At 34.4% G+C, this 25,728-nt stretch overlaps 2 protein-coding genes across 3 annotated transcripts; one reads left to right on the top strand and one right to left on the bottom strand.

Moving 5' to 3' along the window:
• Positions 1–4,534: 4,534 nt before the first annotated feature.
• LOC122578987 (transportin MOS14) lies at positions 4,535–12,989 on the bottom strand. Of its 2 annotated transcripts, XM_043751062.1 has the most exons (24): positions 12,615–12,982; positions 11,676–11,774; positions 11,297–11,518; positions 11,100–11,219; positions 10,843–10,926; positions 10,690–10,749; positions 10,005–10,130; positions 9,795–9,856; positions 9,458–9,514; positions 9,231–9,345; positions 8,918–9,052; positions 8,707–8,793; positions 8,460–8,573; positions 8,269–8,348; positions 8,049–8,184; positions 7,826–7,975; positions 7,639–7,724; positions 7,377–7,564; positions 7,201–7,293; positions 6,948–7,135; positions 6,740–6,851; positions 6,198–6,355; positions 5,485–5,601; positions 4,535–5,107 (listed from the first exon to the last, which is right to left on the bottom strand). In XM_043751062.1, exons 1-24 carry the CDS (start codon positions 12,816–12,818, stop codon positions 4,892–4,894), a joined length of 3,009 nt encoding a protein of 1,002 aa, XP_043606997.1. In that variant the 5' UTR covers positions 12,819–12,982; the 3' UTR covers positions 4,535–4,891. The 2 variants fall into 2 exon arrangements, with proteins under 2 accessions (XP_043606997.1, XP_043606998.1); XM_043751063.1 differs by lacking the exons at positions 4,535–5,107; positions 5,485–5,601 and adding an exon at positions 5,644–5,709 and having other exon boundaries at positions 12,615–12,989.
• A 3,635-nt stretch (positions 12,990–16,624) lies between these two features.
• Positions 16,625–25,640, top strand: LOC122579659 (acetyl-coenzyme A synthetase, chloroplastic/glyoxysomal-like). Its single transcript, XM_043751874.1, has 18 exons — positions 16,625–17,038; positions 19,377–19,520; positions 19,625–19,780; positions 19,868–19,990; positions 20,090–20,258; positions 20,776–20,858; positions 21,056–21,157; positions 21,241–21,329; positions 22,102–22,192; positions 22,432–22,545; positions 22,638–22,714; positions 22,805–22,883; positions 22,970–23,038; positions 23,121–23,296; positions 23,932–23,988; positions 24,319–24,409; positions 24,840–24,938; positions 25,260–25,640. The coding sequence occupies exons 1-18, from the start codon at positions 16,832–16,834 to the stop codon at positions 25,443–25,445; spliced, it is 2,112 nt and encodes a 703-aa protein (XP_043607809.1). The 5' UTR covers positions 16,625–16,831; the 3' UTR covers positions 25,446–25,640.
• Positions 25,641–25,728: the final 88 nt, after the last annotated feature.

Here is a 25,728-nt window from a genome sequence, read left to right as displayed (position 1 = left end):
TGAGTTGAAAAAAGTGAAATTGAGATGTTATATGAAGTTGAAAATATGGGTTGAATGGTGTGGTATGGGTTTTATTGTCATCACCCTAACCACTGTTATTGTTATAGTATCCTTTGCTAAGTTTCTTAACGTATTCAAAGATTGGGAAGCAATTGTTTATTATTAGGACTATCAATATAATTCTGAGATCATACTTGGTTGCAGATTGAGTGATATAATTAGCTCATACATTTCCCATTCGTTAAACCGTACATGAACGCAAACTCAGAATATATAGGGGTATGAAATGAAATGGGGTTTACTTTGAGGAGTTAATAAATCCTTATTCTTAACTCAATAATGCTCTTGGTTTTTGCTAACATTTTCTAGAATATTTTGCTTCCAATATACCGTGGCCGTTGCCAGCTCCTTCATATTTACCATTTAGATGCTTATAATTAGTGCGAATGGTAAATGTTTTGTATAAATCACATGTTGTGAATCTAGAATAGGCGTAATCTTGTGGGAATCGATATTCGAACTACATATATCAAATAACTGGTTATGTTGTATCGATACTCGAACATAGAGGTTGCAGTTTCGACCAATTTCTTTATGACCGGGTTGATTTAGCTTATGTTGTATATATGACTGTATCCATAACTGGTTAAATGCATAAGATCAACAAATTAGCTAAGAAAAAACTGGTTGAACGGGCTGAAAGTTTCCTGCATTTTTGTAGTGCATACGATCTCTTCTGTTTTTCAAGAATTTAAATCGGGTTTTTTAAGAACCTAGTTTTTATAACTATATCTAATGAAATATATGTTGTAGTCTAGGACTCAAGCCATCATTATATGGAGTGTTTTAATTTCACGAGGAACCGTAAGTTGTGCACACCTTCATATATAGTATAGTGTCACAATTGCTATAAAGAGTCAACAACAAATTCAGGTAACTGATTTGAGTTAAACATTTATTGGCAATCGGACACATCATTTCAACAAAACCATTAACTGTACGTGCACAAATGATAATAATGATTAAATGAGGCAAATTTATTGATTTACCAGCCACTTCCTACTTATCAAAATCCTTTTTATTCCTTCCATTATATAAAGGATGATCCTAGGATCAGAACAACATGTGCTTAGTAGAATCAAAGACAACCTTAAACAGAGTTTTGTGATCACCTGTTTTCGTTCTTACGACATTCACAAAAATGGTGAAGCTTCTCTTGATCAAGATATGCTGCTTCTTACTCTTGATTTGTGTCTCTGCTTCTTCAGGTTTGTAATCATATATTTATATATTTTTCGGTCATACTAAAGGTTTTTTGCTTATAGCTTTCAACATTTACTAATTTAAGTTTTTTTTTTGTTGTTGTTCTAGTGCAATCAGCTGCTACTTCTTTTCCGCCAGAGATTTCAACATTTCTTCCATCAAAACCAAAGAAACACCCGACTCCTCCAAGCGGGCCCACAAGTCCTGGATACCAATGTCGAACGGTTGATCATTGTGAAAAAGAGTGTCCGTGTAGTGTCAATCAGCAACATTGTAAGAACAGCCGTTGCTATTGTCGTGATCTACTTTGCTAAGTCGATAGATCACAATGTGAATAAAACACTACGTACCAAAGCAAAGAATTTGGCCTAGCTAGCTAAATTTATAAAGTTTATAAATAAATGGTGTACGTTCTATTATATGTGTATATATGATGCTTTTTGCATCCAATCAGCCGAATAAAAACTGTTTTCGATGATATTCTGTTGAGCGTTAACTACTTGTTTATTTGTTTGGAGATACTCATATAACACTAGGGACGTTTAACCTACAAGACGGAGGTTCAAACTTCGGCTAGGTTTCTGTGCAATTTTCTTAAAAAGCCACTTTGCGGTAGCCGAGACACGGTTAAAACATCCGTGCCTAACCTGTAGTGGCCTTCCGTACCCTTACATTGTGAGGTGTAGTTGTCCAAAATGCGGCGTTCCAAAAAGAACCTAAAAACATGCATATTAATTGATTATTATATAGCCAAGATTTAGAATAAAGTCAAAAAGTTATATATAATGATTAAACTAACAATGTATTGAGATTTAGTGTAAATTTTGATGGTATACCAAATGTTCAAAATATTATATTGCATTAAATTTGATGTCTTAGATTTGGAATTTGGATACTTTTCTTTCACTACACATACAATTTAGATGATCTAATAAACATGCTTTATGAAAAATGGACAATATATAATTGAATATGCACTTCAATTAGCACTTCCCCACCCTAAAATCTCTTGACCTTTCCCTTGTTCGTCATTCTATAATTTCTCTTTCAGAAATTATATGCATCCTAAAAAAACTTGTAAATAACTCGTGTATCCACACGAGTTTATAATTAAGCATATGTTAATGTTAATGAGAGGCAAAGTCCTGTTGCACAAAAGGATGAATTTAATTTCTTAGGATAGGTCACTAATTAGCGATATATATGTTTGGATACGTATATTGTAGCTAATATATCATTTCTCAAATTTTAATGGGACATGTTTGTTTTGCGTATGTAGTCAATTGTGAGATAACATATCTAAGATCTAGAGAAAGGAACTTGTGAAGATATGAAGGTGAAGAGCAAATACCTTTGTGTGGAAGTAGAACAAATCTAAGAACTATTGCAAAAATCGCCTCAATGAAAGTAGCTCAAACTCTCAAAACAGTTTCTATGTTTTTGGGTTCATAGATGTCAAGTTACAGAAAAGAGCTATAATGTGTATTTAACCAGTGTATCCATATGTAGCACGATGAATATTCAAGGTGCGCCGCTAGTCACAGTGCTGCCACGTATTTGTGACGTGGAACTTTGATCAAACACGTGCCCACGTTATCTGATGTGGAAAATCGATATGCTCGTAATTTTTCAGTAACGTATGCGGTCTTATTAGGCATGTTTGGTTCTGTTAATCACACCCTCGTAATGGTTTCTATATAATGCTTTTTGTGACACAAAGTTCATTTCTAGCTAGTGACCATAACAAGTACATTTTTGACATTGCATCCCATATGGCATATGATAAGTTTCCTTGCAATTTTTCTACTCATCATTTTTGAGGCCATTGTAAAAACTAGTTTGCTTTACCATATAAATACTGAAGGAGTCGTTTATAAGAACCAAAAGCACAAAAAAAAAGAGACATAAATCTAACAGGCTGCTTGTTCTGTTGAATATACAAGCTATAAGTGTGATGCAGCTTAAAGGTTATGACACATCCAATGAAGAATTACATGGCTAAAGATGACTAATATGTGAGCACAGGGTAGAATACTTCTCATTTATCACTCTATTTCCAAACCCGTCTCATTTACTCTCCAAAAGCAACGAAGCTTTCACTAATGATTTGCAAGGCATGAGCAGTAAAGCAAAAACAATTATACCCATAGTTGTCAAACTCGTACGAGTCACGAGTCGACTCGTACGAGTCGAGTCAAAATCAAGTGAAAACGAGGCAACTCGCTGTTAGACTCGTTTTGCTCCAGACTCGTAGCATGATTCGTGTTTTGTTTTGCGAGTCAGTACGAGTCATACTCCAAGTCACGAGTCGAATCACGAGTTACAAAATTAATATTATTATTTTTTTAAAAGATAACTCTTTTATACGCTTACGAATTTGATTTTATTTTAATAATATTTACTATTTTAGTATAATATATCAATATAATACAATATTTCTACAACAAAAATTTATATATAATTATAAAATTAGATTTTAGACCCGTGTCAAATACACGGATTTTACAACATTACGAAACAAAAAAGTACTTATACTTTAATGTAAAAATATACTTTAAAAAGAAATTGATTACAAATTTACAATTATTAACAGCAATAATCATATAATTAGTTTGATTACAATTAATAATATAAGATAAATATTGATATAAAATATTAGTTCGTATTAATAATGTTGTAACCTTTTTAGTTTTAGTTATATTTTGTTATTGAATAAACATTATGCAATAAATTATTACTCGTATTTATTTTTATATTGAGTTAAAGTATTAATTAGTAATTAAAAATCAAAAATTACATATTAATTTAGATATGTGTTGCTTTAATGCATCTAGAGAAATTATAACTTGTGATTAGTTAATTGAGATTATTAATTTAGATATGTGTTGCTTTAAGATATATGTTAACCATGGATATTGTTTCTATAAATACTAAACATAATATAAAAGAAACGTAGGTATTTTGTTTTATTCACACTACACATACATTAACATTAATGAATATCAGCTATACTAAATTTGATATATATCTGGTCGATTTCTTTTTAATCTAATAACAATAACAATTATAATCTATATACTAATTAAATAAAATTTGTTAAAATTAAATGATGACATCATTAAAAGTCAATTTGATTAAATCGAAAGCTATATAATTATAAAATTATATATTATCAAATATCTTAATTCTTACTATTCAAGTCACGTTTCAATTCACGAGTCGAAAAATCACATTTCGAGTTGAGTCAAAAATACCGAGTCGATAACTATGATTATACCCAAAAAAGACTTGAATTACTATATAAGTTTCTATCCAAAAAAACAAAAAACTATATAAATTGCTCATCCTATCACTTCATTCCACATTATTTCCACTTAACAAAACACAGATTGGCGTGTACATTTTTGTATTACTTAGGCTCCAACTTCCAAGGCCCGTATCTCCTCCAAAGAATAAGCAAAAAAGACGGACCCCCCAAGTCAGAAAGTTGAATCAAAATACAACATGTGGATGCTACAGAGAGCCAAAAACGCATATTATTTGACTGGAAACTTGTGATCTTGTAGGGAAAACCCTTTGATACAACAATTAGGTCTAAGAATGAATTGCTAATAAGTTGCAGCAGCTATTACGTTGTAATGTTACGATGACTGTCAACAAATTCCCGAAATAAATACTTGAGTATCCTGCCACCCTTTCCCCGCATGTGTTTATGATTCCTATCTCCATCACTGGTTCTACTTTCAACATAATCATCAGCTGCATCACTAAGGGCCTTTAGCCATACCGGTACTAAGGACTCTGCTTCCCCCTGCCGTAGGTACTCACTGGGAAGACTCCGCACCTGCTATATCAAAATTCCAGACAATCTGTTACATTTTCTTTTGTTTACAACAAAGATGACAAAACAAACAGGAACGCATCAAAAAAAGGATAGTTTTCAATGGGTCAAGTTATCATACATAAATAATAGAGTAGATATGTTATCTTGGCCAATATATTTGAGAAAAATGATTTAGGAGCCATTATGCATTTAGAAATTACATTTTGGGGAACTCTGTTCTACCCGTTTTACTTGTTCTCTTTTTGGCTAATTTTTTTAATTTTGCTTTTTTGACCCCATAAGAGATAAAGTGTCACATGCATCGGCCCATCCATAAGTGGGGTGAAATTGCCACCACCCTAAGAAACAAATATAACACTGAAAGTATGCAATCTGACCGCAGCATGCAGCCATCCATGTAAGGAATCCCAACAGAGAATAGATTTCCACATTGTTTTCTCGGCAAAACTGCATACAGCCGCTAATTGTTGCAAGATAGTTGCACATTTATGAACCTACAGGAACAGAAAAATGAATTAGTATCCCGCCAGCCACAATAACATAATTTCAGACTAAGTAGATCTATAAACAAAATAAGTCAAAGAAAGTGCACATTTATGAACCTACAGGAACAGAAAAATGAATTAGCATCCCGCCAGCCGCAATAACATAATTTCAGACTAAGTAGATCTATAAACAAAATAAGTCAAAGAAAGTCGAAGGCCTGGGGAACTATCTTGTGAAAATAAAAAAATATATATATTCAACTCATTTACTTTTCTTACTTATAACTGACTTAAAATGGCAATTTTGACCCATAAATAAAATAAGCCGGAAAGGAAACCTTTTTGTCCAAAGAGGTTTAAAAGTCACCCAATATGTATGATACATAATAGCTCCTAAATAGCTTTATCACAACATCTTTGCAATCAGTGAGTTAATTCATTAATAAAAAGAATAAAAATTGACAAAAAAGTGCCTTTTGGTCCCAAACACCTATTTTAACTTGTTGCCCAACCTGCCCACATTGCCACTTCCAGCTGTCACACGAATAGATACACACCCAAGAGCTATGTGGGCCATATATAACATATAAGGGTTTACTGTTTACCCTTGACATTGCTGAAACACCAAGTAAAGCATAAACCACATTTGAGACAAGTCCCTCGCCACTGTGAGATATTACATGAACAGTCATGGATGTAACTGGGGATTCAGAGTTACATGTCATTGATTCCAGCAATGAAGTCACGCAAAGCTCTAGGAAACCTGCAGCACAAGGAACAGTTAGAAACTTTGCATCCATCAACTATATCATATACTAAGTCATCCTTGAAACAACAATACAAAGACCTAGAAGATAAAAAGTTGTAATACACCATTTTGCAAATTATATAAACTACACTTGCTATTCTTATATTAACGATTGGGTTCTTATAATTTAGATAAATTAAGGATGGGGAGGGGGGGTATGTATGTATATCAAATTCAAAGGTTTAATCTGTAACTTTTTTTAATGTGGCAGTACCTATGCTTAGGTAAAGTCTGTAGTACGGATCATTTTCCCATTAAGGATAACCTTATTTTGCTAATAGTTGTTATAGCAGTACCAACAAAGATAACAAAATAAAACTAAAGGAAAATGATACTCACACGACATATACGACATTGCTGCGAGTGCTGCTCCACGATGCATAGCTGTACAACATATAGCGGCTTTCTGAAGTGAAACTTCTAAAAGAGGGCCAGAAGAAGCCACTACTTCCTGTAATACATGAAAACACTAGATAAGCATATATTTTATCATATTAACCTACAAACCACACGATCCCAAAATGCATGATAAGAACATCAGTTAGACCTTTGAAGAGCTGTGAAGAAAGATTGATGTGAAACTACAATAAGCCTCCACAAGATCGGGCTCTTGATCACATACATAAGAAGAATTTAGAGCCATTACTGATGATGCATTTGTAAATCTTTCAAATGTACTGATGAATAAAGGTCCATATTCCCCCTTGTTACCAAATTCTTCTACAACAACGGAAGCTGTAAAAAGTAGTTTTGTTAGATTCCTGGCAACATTTAAGAATTACTATATGCACACGCTATACCTGTTTTAATGTAGCACTCATGAGTTTGAAATGACGCAAAATTTGTTGATAGATAATCTAAAACTTTGGGCAACAATGTCACAAAGTGATGACCTGCAAAGCAACACATACTTTTCACTAGTGAGATACTTTGAATTTTACAACTGTACAGCAAATTAAAACCAGCAACACGGTACCTGCAGACTTGATTGCCTGTGAGAGTGCCCTGCAAGCTGCCATGGATAAACCTGCATTCTCAATATGCTCTGACTGCAAAATTTTCTCAAGGAGAGGCCAAAAACTTTCAAGAATGACAATTACAGAATTGTCTATATCATGACATGTAGAAGGTGTAACTACAAGATGACTGAAAACAGTTTCTATCCTGAAAAAGTTTGTTAAAAAGTTATCAGATAAGTTCAAATGTTACTAGAATACTTCGACAGTTCAAGAGAAAACCTGAAAAAGCCCCTCACTGAAGAACTGACAAGATGAGTGTAAGCAGCTGGTAGTTGCCTCAAAGAATGAACATGATCCCTGTCAATCTGAATGAATGCACCGTGAAGTTAGAGCAAAAATACAAACTATAAATGAGGAAGTTTATGTTTAACTTTTTTGTGAGAGGAGGGTCCAGAAGAATTCTTACAAGTTTGCGAATGGATCCAAAGCTAGAAGAAAGCAACTTAAGCAACAAACTGTTTCTTAACTCCAAGTTAGGAAGGGATCCAAGTATCAGAGTAACAGCACCAATAACATCTTCCTCATCTTCTAGAGGTAGGTGCCTCTTCTCCAATCCCTGGATCGTTTTATTATAAGTAAAACATCGGCCTGCAAAATATACACAACAGGTTCACCAAGTAGAAACTAACCTCTGTAATCCACATTAACATTTCTAAACTTGCAGGTTTGTGCATGACTGCAGTAGCATCTTCACAGAACTTTCTGAAGGCAGTTGCACACGCATGTGTACACAATGGTTCTGACAAACCAGCCGAAAAAAATAAACTGGAAACACGCACTCATCAGTCATAAGTACTTTCTTACATGCCCAGACTTCAAATATCAAATTTTAAACAAGAGGAACCTTACAGCAATGGTCTGACATCAGTTATATATGAAGAAATCCACTTCGAATAAGAACCAATAACATCTGCAAGTGATCGATGTACCTAAAATGAACCCGATCCACCCACAGGAAAGAACAAAGTATTACATTTTGGTCATTAATAAAGGAGTTTCTAAAACACTTAAATAGTAACAAATGCTAGTACACGACATACAATACACATAAAGCCTTTTGGTTCATACGATTCCCTATCACATAAAACTGTCACCAGGTGCAACACCATGAAGAGATCAAATGTTTGGCCCTCATGCAGTACTACATCAGCAACCTGGAACAGAAAATGAATTCTAGAAGCAAGAACATATGTTACAAAAGATAGATGTAAATCCCTCATTTTTCCTTTTAAAAGATATAAAGTTGGGATTATCTAGAAAAATAAGCTACAATCTGGTAAAACTGACCGCATTAAGAGCAAACATTCTGGTTTCCACCTCCTTCCAAGGAATTTGCATGCTTGAGTTTGAAGATATCCAACCATTAGAAAAAATCTGATTCACGTATATAGTAACATCATTGTCATTATATGAAGAAATTCTAACCTTTAAGTGCACGACATATATTCTTTTAGAGAATAATAATGTGGGATCATAATCAAATACTTTATGTACATACCTTCTGCAGATATGCAGAAGACCTTAAAAGGTGGCAAATATCCACCAACAGCTCCACTAGATTTAATCTAAATTGAGCCAACCCGTCTGGTAAGTCTCTTGTTACAGTCTCAGTTGTATATGTTGCATCATCCACCTACCACGAAGAATGTCTACTTTAATGTTATTGGTTATGGAATGCATAATTAGCACTGAAGGAAGACACGGAACAACTTCTTTATAAAGCATGTCATCAAAAAAGTGAAAGAAAAAACGTATATTAGCAACCATTGTATTACCACACGTAGAACCAGTACACGGTAATCCGAAAATACCTGAGAACGCATTAAAAGAGCATCAAGCAATGCCGAAAACACTGGGGAAAAAACATCTTTAACATGTTCACTATTATCGAAATCCATTCGAACAATGTTACTTGCAAGACAACACCTAAAAAGCAGGAAGATCAAACAAACCCAGATTGTTATTCAACTAAATTTCAGACCTGCATATCATTGATAATTACTTTTCTTCAAATTGACAAAACTGAAAAGCAAATTACCAGAACTGTAAGGTTGAGTCTGCAATATCCCAATCTTGACTTGGAAATGATACACAACTGCCAGAATTACATAAATCTAAATGTAACACGGAAGAGATTTCAAGCAAAACTTAAGCTGTTGAGTGTCATGCACTTCATGCAAGTTTATATGTCTAAGATGTAAGTTACAGGATAATACTTCGGTCATATTTGTATGCATGTCAAATTTCAAAATTTAATGACTTCAACTTCCAAACAGTCCAATATAACACCACTTTAATGAAAAACACATGCCCTGTTTTTTTTTATCTAAGGTATTGTTGTAAAACTGTAAAAGAATGTTAACTGAAGTTCTGACCTCAAAAGTGCATCCACCAGTGTTAGTGCTTCAGAGTGGGCTTCTATGATCAAACTCGGGGCCTAGATAGAAACATATATAAGCATTTGGTGTGCAAAAGTTGGATGGAAGGGGGGCCAATTACAAGATTCCGGGGTCCGACATACTACAGGACTAATATATAATCTACTGAGATCTAAAGGGCGTAGCATGGGAAGTAAGATTACTTACAGCCTGACCAATCTCCGACATCAAGCAAGCAAGACCACTGATTACTTTCTCATCTCTGCCATTAAATGCTTGACGAAGAACATCTTTAATAAATCCTACTTTGCATATAAGAACTTGTGGCAATCCCTAAGGAAGACGAAAAAGCAAATCCCAGTTGAAAGAGATGTTAACACTTGTTAGACAGTTGGAGATAACAGAAAATAGTTTAAACTATTGTGGGACAAAAGGAGTATCTTCTGTAAAAAATGTTCCTCATTGCTCTAAAACAAAGAACATGGATATGCAAATATAACATATAAAACGTTTTGTACTTTTATCTTTCATTCATTCGAAAACTTATATTGTAAAACATAACAATAAGGCTCAGGGTTTAAACTATTTTCTGTTATCTCCAACATGTATGTGTTGATTATATTATAAAGAATAAGTGTAGTCCCGCATGGTTTCAGCCTAGTAAGATGGCTTTTATATCACACGCGGTGAAAGACAAGCTAATTGATCAAAAATCAAGGACTTGGATTTGGAACAAATAATAAAATACTACACTACGGTGAGACCTCAAAAGGAAAAAGCATGTATACACATATAATCAACATCAACAATGACCAACTTAAACTATCAAGATTGCACCAAGTCAGACAAAATAAGTATGTTTCGTGTTTTATGATATACGGGATATGCATACCTCATGCCGACCAACGAGCTCAATCAAAACCTCAGTAGCTAAATCAAATGAGGATGGAACCTACAAATCGCAAGGCAAAAAAATGTAAGTGCAATAACGATACCACTCAAGAATTTGTTGACGAACTAAATAACCACAAGAATGGATTTTTACCTGCAAAGAACTGAAAACAAAATTAAGAAGGGGATGGGCTAATAATGATATTGGTAAAATTTCTGAGAAGCATCCTGCTCGGACCTGAAAATAAGCAGGCATGATTCAGATGTGGAAAAACGTGAAATAACATAGTTTTTCACATAAGCAATATTTAACAAGTATCATTAAGATATATCAAAGAACAACCTAAGGTATTTCCACTTGTTGAGATTTATAACAATAAGAAACATTTAAATGCCACATATTTGTCCTACCCAACTTAACAAACAACGCAGTATCTTTCTGCTCCTTTCATGTAGTTGGACGACATCATCAAACCTTTCCTCGGATTGCTGCTTTAAGAATTCAAGCACTGCTGATGTATGCGAGAGTAACTGCTAATGTATGGGAATATATTAGTCGCTAGAGTACGAGAATTAGAGTAAATGTAAGTAATTCAAAGTTTTGGTACCTCTGGACCATAGTCAACTCTTTGACCTGATTTGGTTCTATAATTAGCAGATTCATCTTCAACAACTTCTGGTAATACTGTGAGCATTTCCAAAACAACCATATTGCCATCATCCTGACCTTGAATATTCTGAAGACTGTAAAAGAGCTTCTCAATTGGCTTGTAGTACTCCACAGCATGAAGTATCAGTGTAGATAAAGCCAGACAAATTTGTGTTAAAAGCTACACACCAAAAGCCAGCACATACATTAATGATATGTTAGTAAATTCTTTTTTTATTACAAACCAACACAACCTCGAACTACTGTGCCCATTTTAAGTACATAATAATTATAAAAGCGGCATAGATAACAATTCAAAAAACTAGTAAAAATAGTACCTGGGACGGGCCTAAACTAAATCTTTTAGCAGCCAGAAGAAGAGCATTAACGAGTGATTCCTTAGCTTCTAGCTGCAGACAATGTCCTTCATTTTGGATCTGAAATGTGGCAAAATACAGTGAAGATCCATATTACCATACGAGATATGAAAATAATAGTACTGCCTCATTTGATATAGTTTCACTGGAAGTGTTTGAGAGAACATGCTTTTTAAGGGCAATGACTTAAAAGTTGTGTTCAAGATAAGCAACACTCACATAGTCAGATGGCTTAGATAAAAGTGTGCTTTTCTATTAAAATTAGCAAACACGCTTAATAGTCAAACACTTCATACCATGTTTGGGTTTTCAAAAACCGCAATAAGTTACACACAGTTACACACTTGAAACACACACTACAAAAAGACCCTCGTGTTTATAATTTCTTATGTCACTCGACTTACAAATGTTATAACAGCGGCTACTGATGATGCCTAAAGGGTGTGTTTCTTTGTTGTCAGATTATCAGAATATCAACTCCGCGTCAATTTAAGTATCATCTGGTAGCGCGTGATGCTTTTTTTCTGAATTATCCGTATCCCCAAAAACATTTGTATAACAAGAAGTTCTACTCATGTCAGGTTTGTTTAAATGCTTTATAGGCACGAACTGCAATTAGAGCAAACTAGCCGACTTTTACGTAAACATCATCCTTCAATCGATATAATTAGTCCTGTATCTTATGTTAATCATGTGTAGTAATCATCTAGCTCTAAACTCAGTCTACAAACACCAACATAGTGAAAACGAACCATAAAGTCTACGATTAGCTACGAAATTCCCCTAGCTCAGTTCTAATCAGTCATTTCACCGAAATCAATTTGTATTGTACAATAAATAAATACACATAACTCGAACAATTTACGGAAAAAAAAGGTTAGTAAGTAGCTGAATTATAACCTTTCGTTTAAGAAGCTGAGCAGCGAAAAACTCGACTTCGAAACCGGAAGACTGATGACAAGTCAAAATAGAAGTAGCAATTTCCCAAGCAGCATCTGTTTGCTGAAACTGAACCAGCCATTGATTTGCTGATACACGATTACATGATTGTGTATCGTGATTCAGCACGTGTACCGCCTGTGCTACCTGGCTTTGTAACTCCATTTAATTTAATTTTATAAAAAATTAATATCTCGTCATTGTCATCATCATTTCACACTTGCAGTGGTGTAACGATATGTATGTATAGATATTGATAGAATTGAAAATGATTGTAATAATAATTGAGTTAGGGTTTAAAGATGGATTGAAATAAAGAAGAAAAATTCACTGAAATGTTATGTACTGTATCAGTCAGTATATTTCCAGGACCCTAAATGAAATAAGAATAAATACATTACATTTTGGATCCCTAAACTTATACTAGAAAGTGGATTCTTGAAACAAAAAATAATAAATGTCACACATCTCTTACGGATATTATTTGAAGTATAGACAGTCTTACCTCTATGAAGTTAAAGACTGCTTACAATTTCTATCTAAATAATAGAAAATGACATGTAACACTCGTAAGTTTTGACCGATTGACCTTACGTGTAATTGACTAACAATTTAGTTAGTAATGTAATGTGAATCGTTTTGAGAATTATTAACGTGTTATATGCTAGACGAGGTCATTTGGGCCAACTCATTGTGTGATACGATGCATGACGATGTTTAACTTGACTGGTTATGTAGACGAGTCAACCCATGGATTAGACCCACAACCCATTACTTAAACCTTATCTTACCCTACTTCCCCCCCCCCCCCCCCCCCCCCCCTTCACCCATTCATTCTCCTTATCCCTTTCTCTCTTTATTTTGTGCAAGAACACACACAAAAACACACATATCTCTCTCTAGAAATTCTTGCAGTAAACCTTTGTTTCAAGTAGGATTTGTGTTAGAATCATTATCATTATCTTCATCATCTTCTCAAGATTTAGACTCCTCAAGTGCAAGAACTTTTATCTTTTAGTCAATTTTTGGGTTTCAACACTCGTGGTGATTTATGGTAAGTAAAGTTTCACTCAAATTAACCATTTTACACTTATTAACATGTTTCTAGACTAATAAAAGTATTCTTGGATTACAATTCGAACTAAAACCAGAAATTAGGTCAATTTAGGGTTTATGGTTCTTGAATTAGGTCAAAAATGATTTGGGTCAAGAATTGATGTTATGGAAAGGGAATTTTAAGTGGGTTATGCTTAAACACGTTTGTTTTACACAAAAGCAAGTCTTAGCACTTCTCAAACCGAATCCTATCTCAAAAATTGAGTTTTGAGTCGATTTAGGGTTATTTAGGTTGCAAATGGGTCAACAACGGGTTGAACATGAATTTGATGTTTTGGATTGTTGATTGGAAGTGAATTGGATCTATTTATGTTTAGTTATGGCTGCTTAAGCTTCAAAACAAGTCTAAACACTCCTTAAGTCGATTTTCAAGTCAAAAAAATGAGTTTATCCCCGAACATGGGAGCGCGTTCGCTGTGTTTGAAGCGGGGGTGCTGAGGAAGGAAGCGTGTTCGCTGTGTTTTAGCATAGAACGCGCTCTACTGACTTTTTTTTGATGGATTTTTGAATTGGTTGGTTATGCTTGTACTTGACAGTTTGTTCGACGTACTCCCAAGTATTCTTTCTTGATGAATTTTGCTACGTACTCCCAACTGTTATACACTTGATGACATGCTTACGTACAACGTACTCCCAAGTGTTTCACACTTGATGATATTACATGGTGCGATATACTCCCAAGTATCTTATACTTGATGATATTGTGGTTGTGATTGTATGTTTTTTTTGTTGTGGAATACTTGTGACACTTTTATTGATGTCTTATTTCTTGGACATATTAATTATGCTTTCTCTAACTATTGTGGTTAGACATATGTACAAGTACTAATATATGGTTAGGTTATCCCATGAGTAACCCTCTTACATTCATGTGTGATACGATGGGTTACTGTAAGTTATGACACGCTTATAATTTACACATATTGTGACTTATTGGAGGTTTTTTGTGAGCCATTACTACGAACTCACTAACCTAGTGTTGACCTTGTTTAGTACACTTTTCAGGTATTCAAGAGAACCCAAGACGTGAAGTTTGATTGATGCTTGTTTCGGGCTCGGACGTATGTGGATCAAGGATTCATTTGTCCATTGCTTTGCTTTATGCTTAGGATCATTAGCCCTCTTTTAATAGTCTTCTGTAAACATTTGATGGCTACTTGCTCTTTGTGCATCTTGTACTTCTTATAACTTGTTTGAATTCACCGAATCCATTTTATTTCATTTAGTCTTATTCCCATGCATATGCTATATCTTTTCAGTAAAATTTCGGGCCTAGCTCGAGTGTTACATGACATGTGGCATTTGCATAAGATGATGATTGGACTTTTGACTTTTATCTTCAAATACAAGGGTGTTACCCACTTAATCATTAAATTATAAATGGTTTTCGACCCCGTATTGTGCCAAATCATTATCGAACCAATTGATACCCGAAACGAAAACCATCAAATGTAGAAAATGAATGTTGTATGAAAGTCATGGTGTCGCTACTAGAACCGAATAATTCTGAAATTTATTTTGCATTTTAAAAAAATCTTCACGCATGAGTGTATAAACTTTATGTTTTATGAACTTTCGTGCATCAATTTTGTTGTGATCTAATGGTTAAAATTTTTATCATTTAATTTATTTTAATACATGCTTTACAATCTATAAATAATTGATCATTAGTATATCTAAGTCATGACCGGTAAATGGAACACTTAATTCAATAAGATGATCAATCAAATTGATGTTTGTTTTAAGTATCACATTTCAAAGTTAGTTATGTAATTAAGATTACATTAATTCTCATTTAATTTTATAAAAGTTGTAGTTAAAGTTTTTCCTGAGAATGAGATATGATAATAACACAAATAAATTTATTTTTTATATGATCATTATCCATTTAATTCGTAAAATGACAAGGTTGGTTTGATTTTGAGTATTTTTAATCAAGGCAAGATCTCGAAATGTATAATTAAAGTTTCTAGTGTATGTCGTAATATCAAAATCTATACTATTTTATAAAAATAATAGCTCATGTTTAAAGTTAAATGAAGAAAAAATGTATAAAATACTCTTAATGATTATATTACACCATTAGTCATTTATCTTTTAGAATATCTTCATTAACTTTTTACATTAATTACTTTTACATCAATTATCTACAACATTCGACGTCGCATCTATCACCAACAGTCGCCCCCACCACGACACCACCACACAGTCGCCATTATGAGTATCGTCGTATTGTGCAAGTGTCGTGATAATGTGTTATAGTTAAATTGAACAAAATAGCTATATATTTGACTTAAATTTTATAGGTGGACTTTTTTTTTATGAAATACTATTTTTTTATGGAAAAAACCAATATGCTGCTAGAAGCAGCTTGCTTCTAAGTTTCTCCCTCACAAACAAAATCTTTCCTCGAAAATCATGGTAGAAGCATGCTTCTAGCAGTATACTTGTTAACCCCTTTTTTATATACAATATTTTCCTTAAAAAATATAGAAATGTTTATTGTGCATACAAAAAATGTTTATTTTGCATAGAAAATGATTAATGTGTCCAAATCGTATGTCTAAAAATAAGCCTAAAAGAGAGATTATGCCATGTGAAAGGTATAGTTGATGAAAGAGAGTAAGTGAAAAACATGTGTTTATGTTATATATATAGTAGATATATCTTTAGATACATGAATTAGGCATATATATCATTATCCATATGCTAGATATTTAGTTATCTAATGTACCATAAAGCTTATGTAAAAAAAAAAAATTAAATTCTGTTGTACAAAAAAGAAAAAAAATTAATTAAATTATTATTAAAGTACTACTCCTATTCAACAAGAAGACACATACTTCAAATTGGTTGTCCCAACTCCCAACCTCTCTCCAAGAGGCGGCATTTTTTATATTAATAAAATATAATAATTCATCCTATTCAACAAGAACAGAACAGATCCATTCTTTGTACAGTCAGTCAAAAATTTTTTGTTGAAAAACGAAGGTGAAATAGTTGACTTTGGAAATCAACTACCTCAGATATAATAAATATCAGGAAGGAGGGAAAGAGTAATCATGGAAACAAGTAGAAAGAAGAACATGATCACCACAAGTAATCACCTCCGTCATGTTGAGTCAATGGCGCATCTTCCTTCCGGCGCCGGAAACATACCTGAACTGAATGCCGTAATTCTCGGCGAATCACTTGCTTCTGAAGAACATGATCTTATCTTTCCCAGCGTCAGCTTCTCCGAAAAAGCAATCGTTCCTTCTCCTCAAAAGGTCTCCATCATATATTATATTTCTCCTTTAACTTTGGATTTTTCTAACTTAGTATGCGATAATAAACGGAACTTTTAGATTGAATTAACGAATATTATCTAATACATTCTAGTATTTTACGATATTTTAGGATATCATTTTGTTCATAATTTTTTTGTTTTTTTAAATATCAATACATTACATATGTGTTGCACTAGAGTGATTTGTATATAAATTTTGATAATTTAATTGTAATCCGGTATCAATATATCCATATAGTGGTTAGGTAGTGTAAGTTGAATACCATATAGCAGTTTTAAAATTTTGACGTTGAATTATATTGTTGATTGATATATATATATATATATATATTAACTAATATAGGGGAAAGATAATTTGAGACCAACTAAAAAAAGTCCAAAAAAGGACCATTGATTTTCGTAACTTACACACCACCACCATCATCTACTACGATATACAAGACTTTTTTGTAAAAACACTAAGACTTTCCGGTGACGGGCCCACCAGAAAATCATGTGTAAGTTAACTCACATGATTTTCTGGTGGGCCCGTCACCGGAAAGTCTTAGTGTTTTTACAAAAAAGTCTTGTATATCATAGTAGATGATGATGGTGTATAAAAATCAATGGTCCTAGTTGGTCCTAAAATAAGAGGTGGTCTCAAAATATCTCACCCCTACTAATATATATTAGTCATATGCTCGCGCGATGCGGCGGTGTAGCGACGACAATGGCGGTGACGGATAGTGGTGGCGCATGTTGGTAGCGGTGGTGGTGGTTGCGGTGACAAGTAGTGTAGGTTATTGATATAAAAGGGGTAGCGTAGTTATTTTAGGAGTTAAGGATAGATGTTGTAAGTTATTTTCATTAAGGGTACAATAGGTATTTCAAAGTATATAGTATAGGTATTTCAAGTGGAGATGTTTAAAATAGTGAGTTAAAAGGGAGGGGCATTTTATGGTTATCAACTACTTAGCTGAAAAAGAGAGGAGGTAACAAATGCTATAATGTCTATAATGTAGTATAGATAGAAATATAGATATAACCACTGGGTAATAGCCCAGTGGCCACCAACCGCCACTTCCTAGGGGGATCCTGGGTTCGAGTCTTGCCAAAGGCAAACTTGAGATATTCAGGAGATTCACCTGAACACTAGCCTGACTGGGAGATTAGTGGGTACCAAATGGTACATGGGATTAAGGGGTTCCCATCCAATTGCCCCCTTTTTTTTATAGATATAGATATAGATATAGATAGATAAGGTAAACATATCTATACTTTGATGTAGCCAACTACATAAAAACCAATGGCAACGCACTACACCAATCAGCAAGAACCTAAGTATGTCTTGTAGGTTTATTAGTATTGTTCCTTAATTGTATGAAGAAGTTTAGTAGTAGTAATTTTTAATGTGTTCATGAAACGGGGTCTGAAAGTTATATGATGAAGCATATGTCATATATGTGGATGGTGGCGTAAGAGACAGGGAAACGGTAATGTGGTAAATTCTTATATGGTTGGGGTGAGACTGTGAGAGTGATGTATCACATTCTTATTGGGTAGGAATGTGAAGGTGATGTGGCACATTCTTATTGGGTGGGAATGTGAAGGTGATGTGGCACATTCGTAGTGGAGATCCTTTATCATATAATGGCTGTGCTAAATGCTGCATAGGATAATAACTAGAATAGTATTCGTGTGATGTGGCGGCAGCAGCGAATAGTTTTATGTAGTTTCTTTATTTTTTTTAGCATATAAACTTAATATCAAGTAAAACTTTACCTGGCCAGGTGGCAGTAGACTGTGGCGGGTGTATGATTGATTGGGCTGGTGGTAAGAGGGGATGATGTGTCATTTTTTTTATTATGTTGGTAAAAGAGATGATATGGGTCTTCCTTATTCGTCTATAAATATTAAAATGAAAGAAATTCTAAGAAGAGGTGTCAATTGGTGGTGCTGGTGTTAGAGAGGGTTCAGGGCTGATGTGTCAACTTTATATTTGGATGGGAAGATGGGTGACATGTCACCTTTTTTTATTGGATTTGGAAAACAGGTGACATGCTGCTTTCCTGTTGGTGTCACTTGATTTGAACAGCAGGCGAGGGTTTTGGTTTACATGATAGTATAGATAAGTATAGATGACGTGAACTTTTTAAATAGCTACTGAACTTTAATCAGTAATCTTGCAAAAGAAGAAGATTTAGGAGTCATATTATGCACATTTTGTTGAAAAGGAGTCGCCAAATAGCAGTATAAGTAGTTTTCTACAGCCTCTTGGTGGTAGGTTCATTTGTGTCTGGCCATTTCAAAATTATAACTGATGATCTGTACTATTTCAGTACTTGGAGATGTACAAGAATTCGATAGAAGATCCTGCTGGGTTTTGGTCTGATATTGCTTCAGCATTCTATTGGAAACACAAATGGGGTAACCAGGTGTACTCCGAAAATCTTGATGTCACAAAGGGGAAGATCTACATTGAGGTAACTAGTTTATTTCTGTATTTTATTTAATCAAATTTGGCTTATCTAATCTTCTAGCGACTAATGTAATCAACAATTCGTGTACGTATGTATCATCTTTTCAGTGGTTCAAAGGTGGTGTCACCAACATCTGTTATAATTGCTTGGATAAAAATATAGAGTCTGGGAATGGTGATAAAATTGCACTTCTTTGGGAAGGAAACGAGCTTGATGTTGATGGATCATTGACTTACAGACAACTGCTTGAGAGAGTTTGTCAGGTTCTAAGCATTCACAACTTCTTTTTGATGATCACATATTAAAATTGTTGTTTGTGATTTCATTGTTGTATTCGTCCATCCTGACAGCTCGCAAATTTCCTGAAAGACAATGGTGTTAAAAAGGGTGATACTGTAATTATATACTTACCCATGATCATGGAACTGCCGATCACCATGCTGGCATGCGCTCGTATCGGTGCCATTCACTCGGTATTGCTCGGAATTTCTTTTACATTCTATAATTGTTATTATTGTTGTCATGCATTATTGTAAAAAGACATTTAATTCTGAATTGTGTTCGACTTTCAGGTTGTTTTTGCTGGATACTCGGCAGAATCACTTTTTCAAAGAATTGTGGACTGCAAACCAAAAATTGTGGTAACTTGTAATGCAGTTATGAGAGGGAAAAAAATGATCAATCTCAAAGAGATTGTTGATGCTGCACTTTTTGAATCATCTCAAAATGGAATATCTGTAGGTTGGAACTTCCGTCGTTTATTTTGCATACACATGAGCTATCTATATAGGTTTAGGTTTCATTGTCGAAATAAGTACATGTTTTTGTGCTGGATAACTCTTGGGCTGTAGAACTGGAATGGTAGTGGATTTAAATATTTGCTAAATATTGTTTGTGTATATATCATATAAGTTTACCCATGGTCTCATTTTTGACTTGCTAAGCATTTGGTTTATAATTAGCTTTGCCCTTGAAAGGTCATGTGTGCAAAAGATGACAAGTATTGGTAGCTATTCTTTTTCTTTTGACATACTTGAAAGAAGATTCCAGAAACATTTGAAATTGCTAAGACTCTATATTGAATTAATGACCTTATTTCAGCTATATTGACCACTTAGCTTTGAATGTATATATGATAATTAAATTCAGATATCACAAAATTACATCTCATCTCTTTCAAAGTGTTGTATTATTAGTTCATATTTTTAGAATACATATATTTATGTCTGCATAATCATGCTTTTTCTGTGACAAACAGATTCATGCTTGACATATGAAAATGAATCAGCTATGAAGAAGGAAGATACTAAATGGCAAAAGGGACGAGATATTTGGTGGCAGGTTGTAATACTATGTGGTTTATTTTCCAGCTGCTATTAACTTCTTTTTGCACGATATAAAGAACAAAATATGCCTTGTACTACGCAAATCCTAAATTTTATATATTATCATATTATCATGTGCATTAATCTTTTAGGCAATTTAGTAAATGTCTCGAGGCTTATTTTAGTTGTTCGTATGTCCTAAACTTATTGCAGGATGCTGTTCCTAAATGCTCTACTACATGTGACGTGGAGTGGGTTGATGCAGAGGATCCACTTTTTCTGCTTTATACTAGTGGAAGCACCGGAAAGCCCAAGGCATATAAATAAAACCTGCAAGTAGTTTTTTTTATTTATTTGTCGTTGAGTTTTATAATGAATCATGCTGGTGTATTTGATAGGGTGTCCTGCATACTACCGGAGGATACATGATATATACTGCAACAACATTCAAATATGCATTCGACTACAAAGAATCTGATGTATACTGGTATATCTACATTTCTGAGGTTTTAGTGATGTGATTTTTGACAAAATGTAATTCATATGTCAGCATATTGTCACTCCTTTTCGAATAATGATATATCCTCCTAACAACTAGATCATTACACATGGCAAAATCAAGAGATAGGATGATGAAAGAGAATTAGTGGATTACATGTGTCATAAGGTTATATCTTTAGGAAGATTATTAGGAGGATATCTTAGGAGGATTTATCATTTTACCACCTTTTCAGCTACATATTTGAATCGAATTGGTGTTCCCAGAGGCTGCTTCTAGCAAGACCTCCGATAAATCTTGATGCAAGCGTGAAGTGTCAGTGTGTACGCGTGGATATAAGAGAACTAGTTTATGGTTGCAAGAAAGAAAAAAAATACATGCATATGGGTATAAAACGCATATAATGTGTGTAGGATTACCTATATGTATGTGTGTGTGAATCAAAGGACATATAAGTGGATAAGTATCTAAGCATGTAAATCTATGAACATTGATAACTAGGGGCAAAGGGCTCTAGTATTACACGTAGTATTTGATAAGTCGCCTGTAAGTATAAAGGGTTCTATCTAACTGTCAGAGGAAAAGACTATCTATACCTTATACTCATTCATCCTGATTCTAGTTCTCTAGGTGTCTCTGTATAGGTCATGTTCTTGAAGAGAACCATGTAACATATCTTTTCTGTATGTGTACGTTGTACCTGATAAATCTTTTTTGTTTAAGCATGTAAAAATAAAATTTGTTTCCTCTGAATCTGTAGGTGTACAGCTGACTGTGGTTGGATCACTGGTCACAGCTATGTTACATATGGACCTCTGCTTAATGGGGCGACAGTTGTACTTTATGAAGGGGTAAAGTAATTCAGTCTTTCTGTATTTTCCTGATGACCAAATTTTGTGTTCAGGGTAGAATATAATCACTATGTTTAGCTATGAAGGTTAAAAAGTTCACTGATACCTATCGAGCGTTAAATTCTAGAGATCTTCATGTTATTTTTGGAAGTAAATTTGTGGGTGACTATGATAATATAACAGTTTAAAAATGAAATACTAGTAACATCTTTAACAGTGTAGATAAATGCTTCCTGCAGGTTCCAAACTATCCGGATGCTGGACGTTGCTGGAACATTGTTGACAAGTATAAGGTGACATTATTCTACACTGCTCCTACACTGGTGCGGTCTCTTATGCGTGACGGAAATGAGGCAAGGAGTCTCTTCAACTGTTCATTTTTCAATATCTTATATATGTACTCTCTTATATTGCATATTGACCTTGTGCGTTGTTGATCATGCAGTATGTTACTCGTTATTCTCGTAAATCTTTGCGGGTCCTTGGTAGTGTAGGCGAGCCGATCAACCCAAGTGCATGGAGGTACTTTTTCAATTCTATATTTTCTTTTAGAGGCCGATTTTCATTTTACATATGCATGTACTTTATGAACTTTCTTTATTGTCTTGATAGGTGGTTTTTCAATGTAGTTGGAGATTCAAGGTGCCCCATATCAGATACCTGGTGGCAAACTGAGACAGGGGGATTCATGGTATACATTCATTTTAATGTTTATATCTATTTTATCATATCCTAATAATGTCAGTTATCATTAATGTTCACCACTATTGCCTCTAGATTACTCCCATACCTGGCGCGTTCCCTCAGAAACCTGGTTCTGCCACTTTCCCATTTTTTGGGGTTAAGGTATCCTAAATAGAATATAGAACTGCGTCTGTTTTACCATCATTATTAATTTTTTTAATAAAAATATTAAAATAACATGCAGCCTGTGATAGTGGATGAGAAGGGAGTAGAAATTGATGGCGAGTGCAGTGGTTATTTATGCATTAAAAGCTCCTGGCCAGGGGCATTCAGGACTCTCTATGGTGATCATGAGAGATATGAAACAACTTATTTTAAGCCGTTCTCTGGTTATTATTTCAGCGGCGATGGCTGTAGTAGGTAATAACGTGTTTTCTTGAAGTTTTCTAAGAGCGCGTAGTTCGCCCTCCAAACATGTAGATGAGCTTAACCTGAAATCTTAATTTCAATCAACTACAATGATTGATGATATTAGTATCACCAACAGTTTGAATATGCTAATTAAGGGCACATGCACTGATGCACATGCTCAACACCACATCTTTTGAAACTTCCATCACATACCTCAATATGGATGGCAGTTTCAATGGGCTGAGGTAACCATATATCTCAAATGGTTATAATGGGCCAAGCGAAAAGGTTATAATTATAGAAGGAAACAGGACCCACATGTTAAATGGGTCGAAAAAGTGTACTTTTAATGCATAAAGACTTCCTAAATCATTTTATGCAAAAAAAAAAAAGAATTAGCTATTGTATGGACAAAATAATATTGGGTCAACACAAGCAAACCCTTACCGAAAATGTACATTTTTGGGCCGTTACACAGTCTTCCACCATTATCATGGTCACTTGAGAGAGGTCAATGCTTTTATGGAAAAGTCCCTCTTGGAATAGCCATCAGTTATAGATGATTCGTTTGCAATCCATTTTTATGTTTTCTTTTCTTTTATTTTGAAGTATTAAGTTTGCTAGAATGTGAAATTTTGTTTTAGGGACAATGATGGATATCATTGGCTCACAGGAAGGGTTGATGATGTGATTAATGTCAGGTATATTCATCAACTTTATCTTCTGTACAATTCCTTCTGCAAAGTGTATTCACTTTTCTTTGACAACTGTAAGCACCCTAAACAATCAATTTTAGAGTGAAGAAGGAAGATTGGGTTCCAAACAGAATAAGATAGAACATGCCTTAGACTAATCAAATCGCCATCTCCCCCGTGTCATTGTAGTTTTAATTTAAACATGCTTACATGCACAATTTGTCACATACAAGACTAATTTGAGATCCTCCGAGTAGTGGCTTCCTCTTAATTATCAACTTTATATATCATAAATTCGACTATAATTTTAACTAGTCTAAGTTTGTATATGAACAGCGGACACCGTATTGGTACGGCAGAAGTTGAATCAGCTCTGGTTTCACATCCGCAGTGTGCCGAAGCAGCTGTCGTAGGTGTTGAGCATGAGGTACCTTTATATCTGCATGACAGTTGGCTGTTTTGTACCAAAAATTTATTGCCAATCTGGGTTATGTTTCATCTCAAACTAGTCAGGAAAAAATATGTAACAAATATAGGAACTGGTCAAAATGGGTTGAACAGGTCAAAATTCACCAGATGTCGCGATGTGTACTTTCAATGCATACATCCCTATATTTCTTCGAAGATATAAATTGTTGTAATAATCTAGTTTGTGTAATCTTATTTATAGCATTCGAAACCAAAAAATGGACAACAAAGTGTTTGTGGGTCACCCAGCCCGAGCACTAAAAAACTCACCCGTTACCTATTATCCTACCCACCTATCTTGCCAATTGTCACATCTTATCTTCATATTGTCTGCATATGCTAGCGTCTTCAAGCTTCTAGTATGTAATTAAGCATCTGTTTTCTGTTAGGTCAAAGGGCAGGGCATATATGCATTTGTTACTCTGGTGGAGGGTGTTCCATACAGTGAAGATCTCCGCAAAAGCCTTGTGCTTGTGGTTCGAAACCAGGTAAGATGTTGTCCTTTTGAATTGGCAAAATTGTTTTTAAAATGTTAAAATCTTATTATGACACACAATGTGTGCTCCTTGTTCTACTTTTGAATATTTTTAGCAATACAACATGGGGTAGTGTTGCATGCATTCAATTAATAGTGCATGAATAGTATGTATAATAGATGAGAGAGAGAGAGAGAGGGGGGGGGGGGGGGGATGAGAAGATTCAAGTCAACTCACAAATACTCATTCAATAAAGTTTAAATTAATAGTGCATGAACATTATGAATTGCATATTGGTGCTATATATGAAGCTACAACTTTGCATGATATCAGATTGGAGCATTTGCAGCTCCGGACAGAATTCACTGGGCACCCAGTCTTCCTAAGACGAGAAGTGGAAAAATAATGAGGAGAATTCTGAGGAAAATTGCCTCTAGACAGCTTGACGAGCTTGGGGATATAAGCACACTGGCAGATCCAAGTGTTGTTGATCAGCTCATCTCTCTGGCTGATTCCTAAATCTGCGGCCTTGTTTGATTGATTTCTTCTTAAAAACATCACAGAACCTTTTAGTAGTTCATGTCAAATATTTTTACCAGAAAATGTGTATCAATAAACGGTGAGTGGTCCCATGAGTGTTTACACATGTCTTCCGTGGACTTATACCTCCAGTCACAATACATCTATAGGTAATATGATATCATTTTCTCAACAGTTTCATTTTCTTCATCTTTTAATTATAAGACAATGACGTTCTTAAGATTGACTCTCAGCGTAATATGTAAAGCTATAAGTGGGATAT

The sequence above is a fragment of the Erigeron canadensis genome, chromosome 8, assembly GCF_010389155.1.
Source record: "Erigeron canadensis isolate Cc75 chromosome 8, C_canadensis_v1, whole genome shotgun sequence".
Classification (NCBI taxonomy): Eukaryota; Viridiplantae; Streptophyta; class Magnoliopsida; order Asterales; family Asteraceae; genus Erigeron; species Erigeron canadensis.
The sequence above is the reverse complement of the archived record's forward strand: the minus strand, read 5'-3'. Positions and strand labels throughout refer to the sequence as shown.

Bases quoted from the DNA above. Each gene is read 5' to 3' on its own strand.
- LOC122579659 (XM_043751874.1), top strand. From the start codon at position 16,832: ATGGAAACAAGTAGAAAGAAGAACATGATCACCACAAGTAATCACCTC. The intron at 19,991-20,089 runs GTATTGCTCGGA...TTCGACTTTCAG, and splicing joins GTATCGGTGCCATTCACTCG to GTTGTTTTTGCTGGATACTC. The intron at 24,410-24,839 runs GTACCTTTATAT...GTTTTCTGTTAG, and splicing joins TCGTAGGTGTTGAGCATGAG to GTCAAAGGGCAGGGCATATA.
- LOC122578987 (XM_043751062.1), bottom strand. From the start codon at position 12,818: ATGGAGTTACAAAGCCAGGTAGCACAGGCGGTACACGTGCTGAATCAC. The intron at 10,131-10,689 runs GTATGCATATCC...CGTCTTCCTTAG, and splicing joins AGCTCGTTGGTCGGCATGAG to GGATTGCCACAAGTTCTTAT. The intron at 9,346-9,457 runs GTAATTTGCTTT...CCTGCTTTTTAG, and splicing joins GACTCAACCTTACAGTTCTG to GTGTTGTCTTGCAAGTAACA.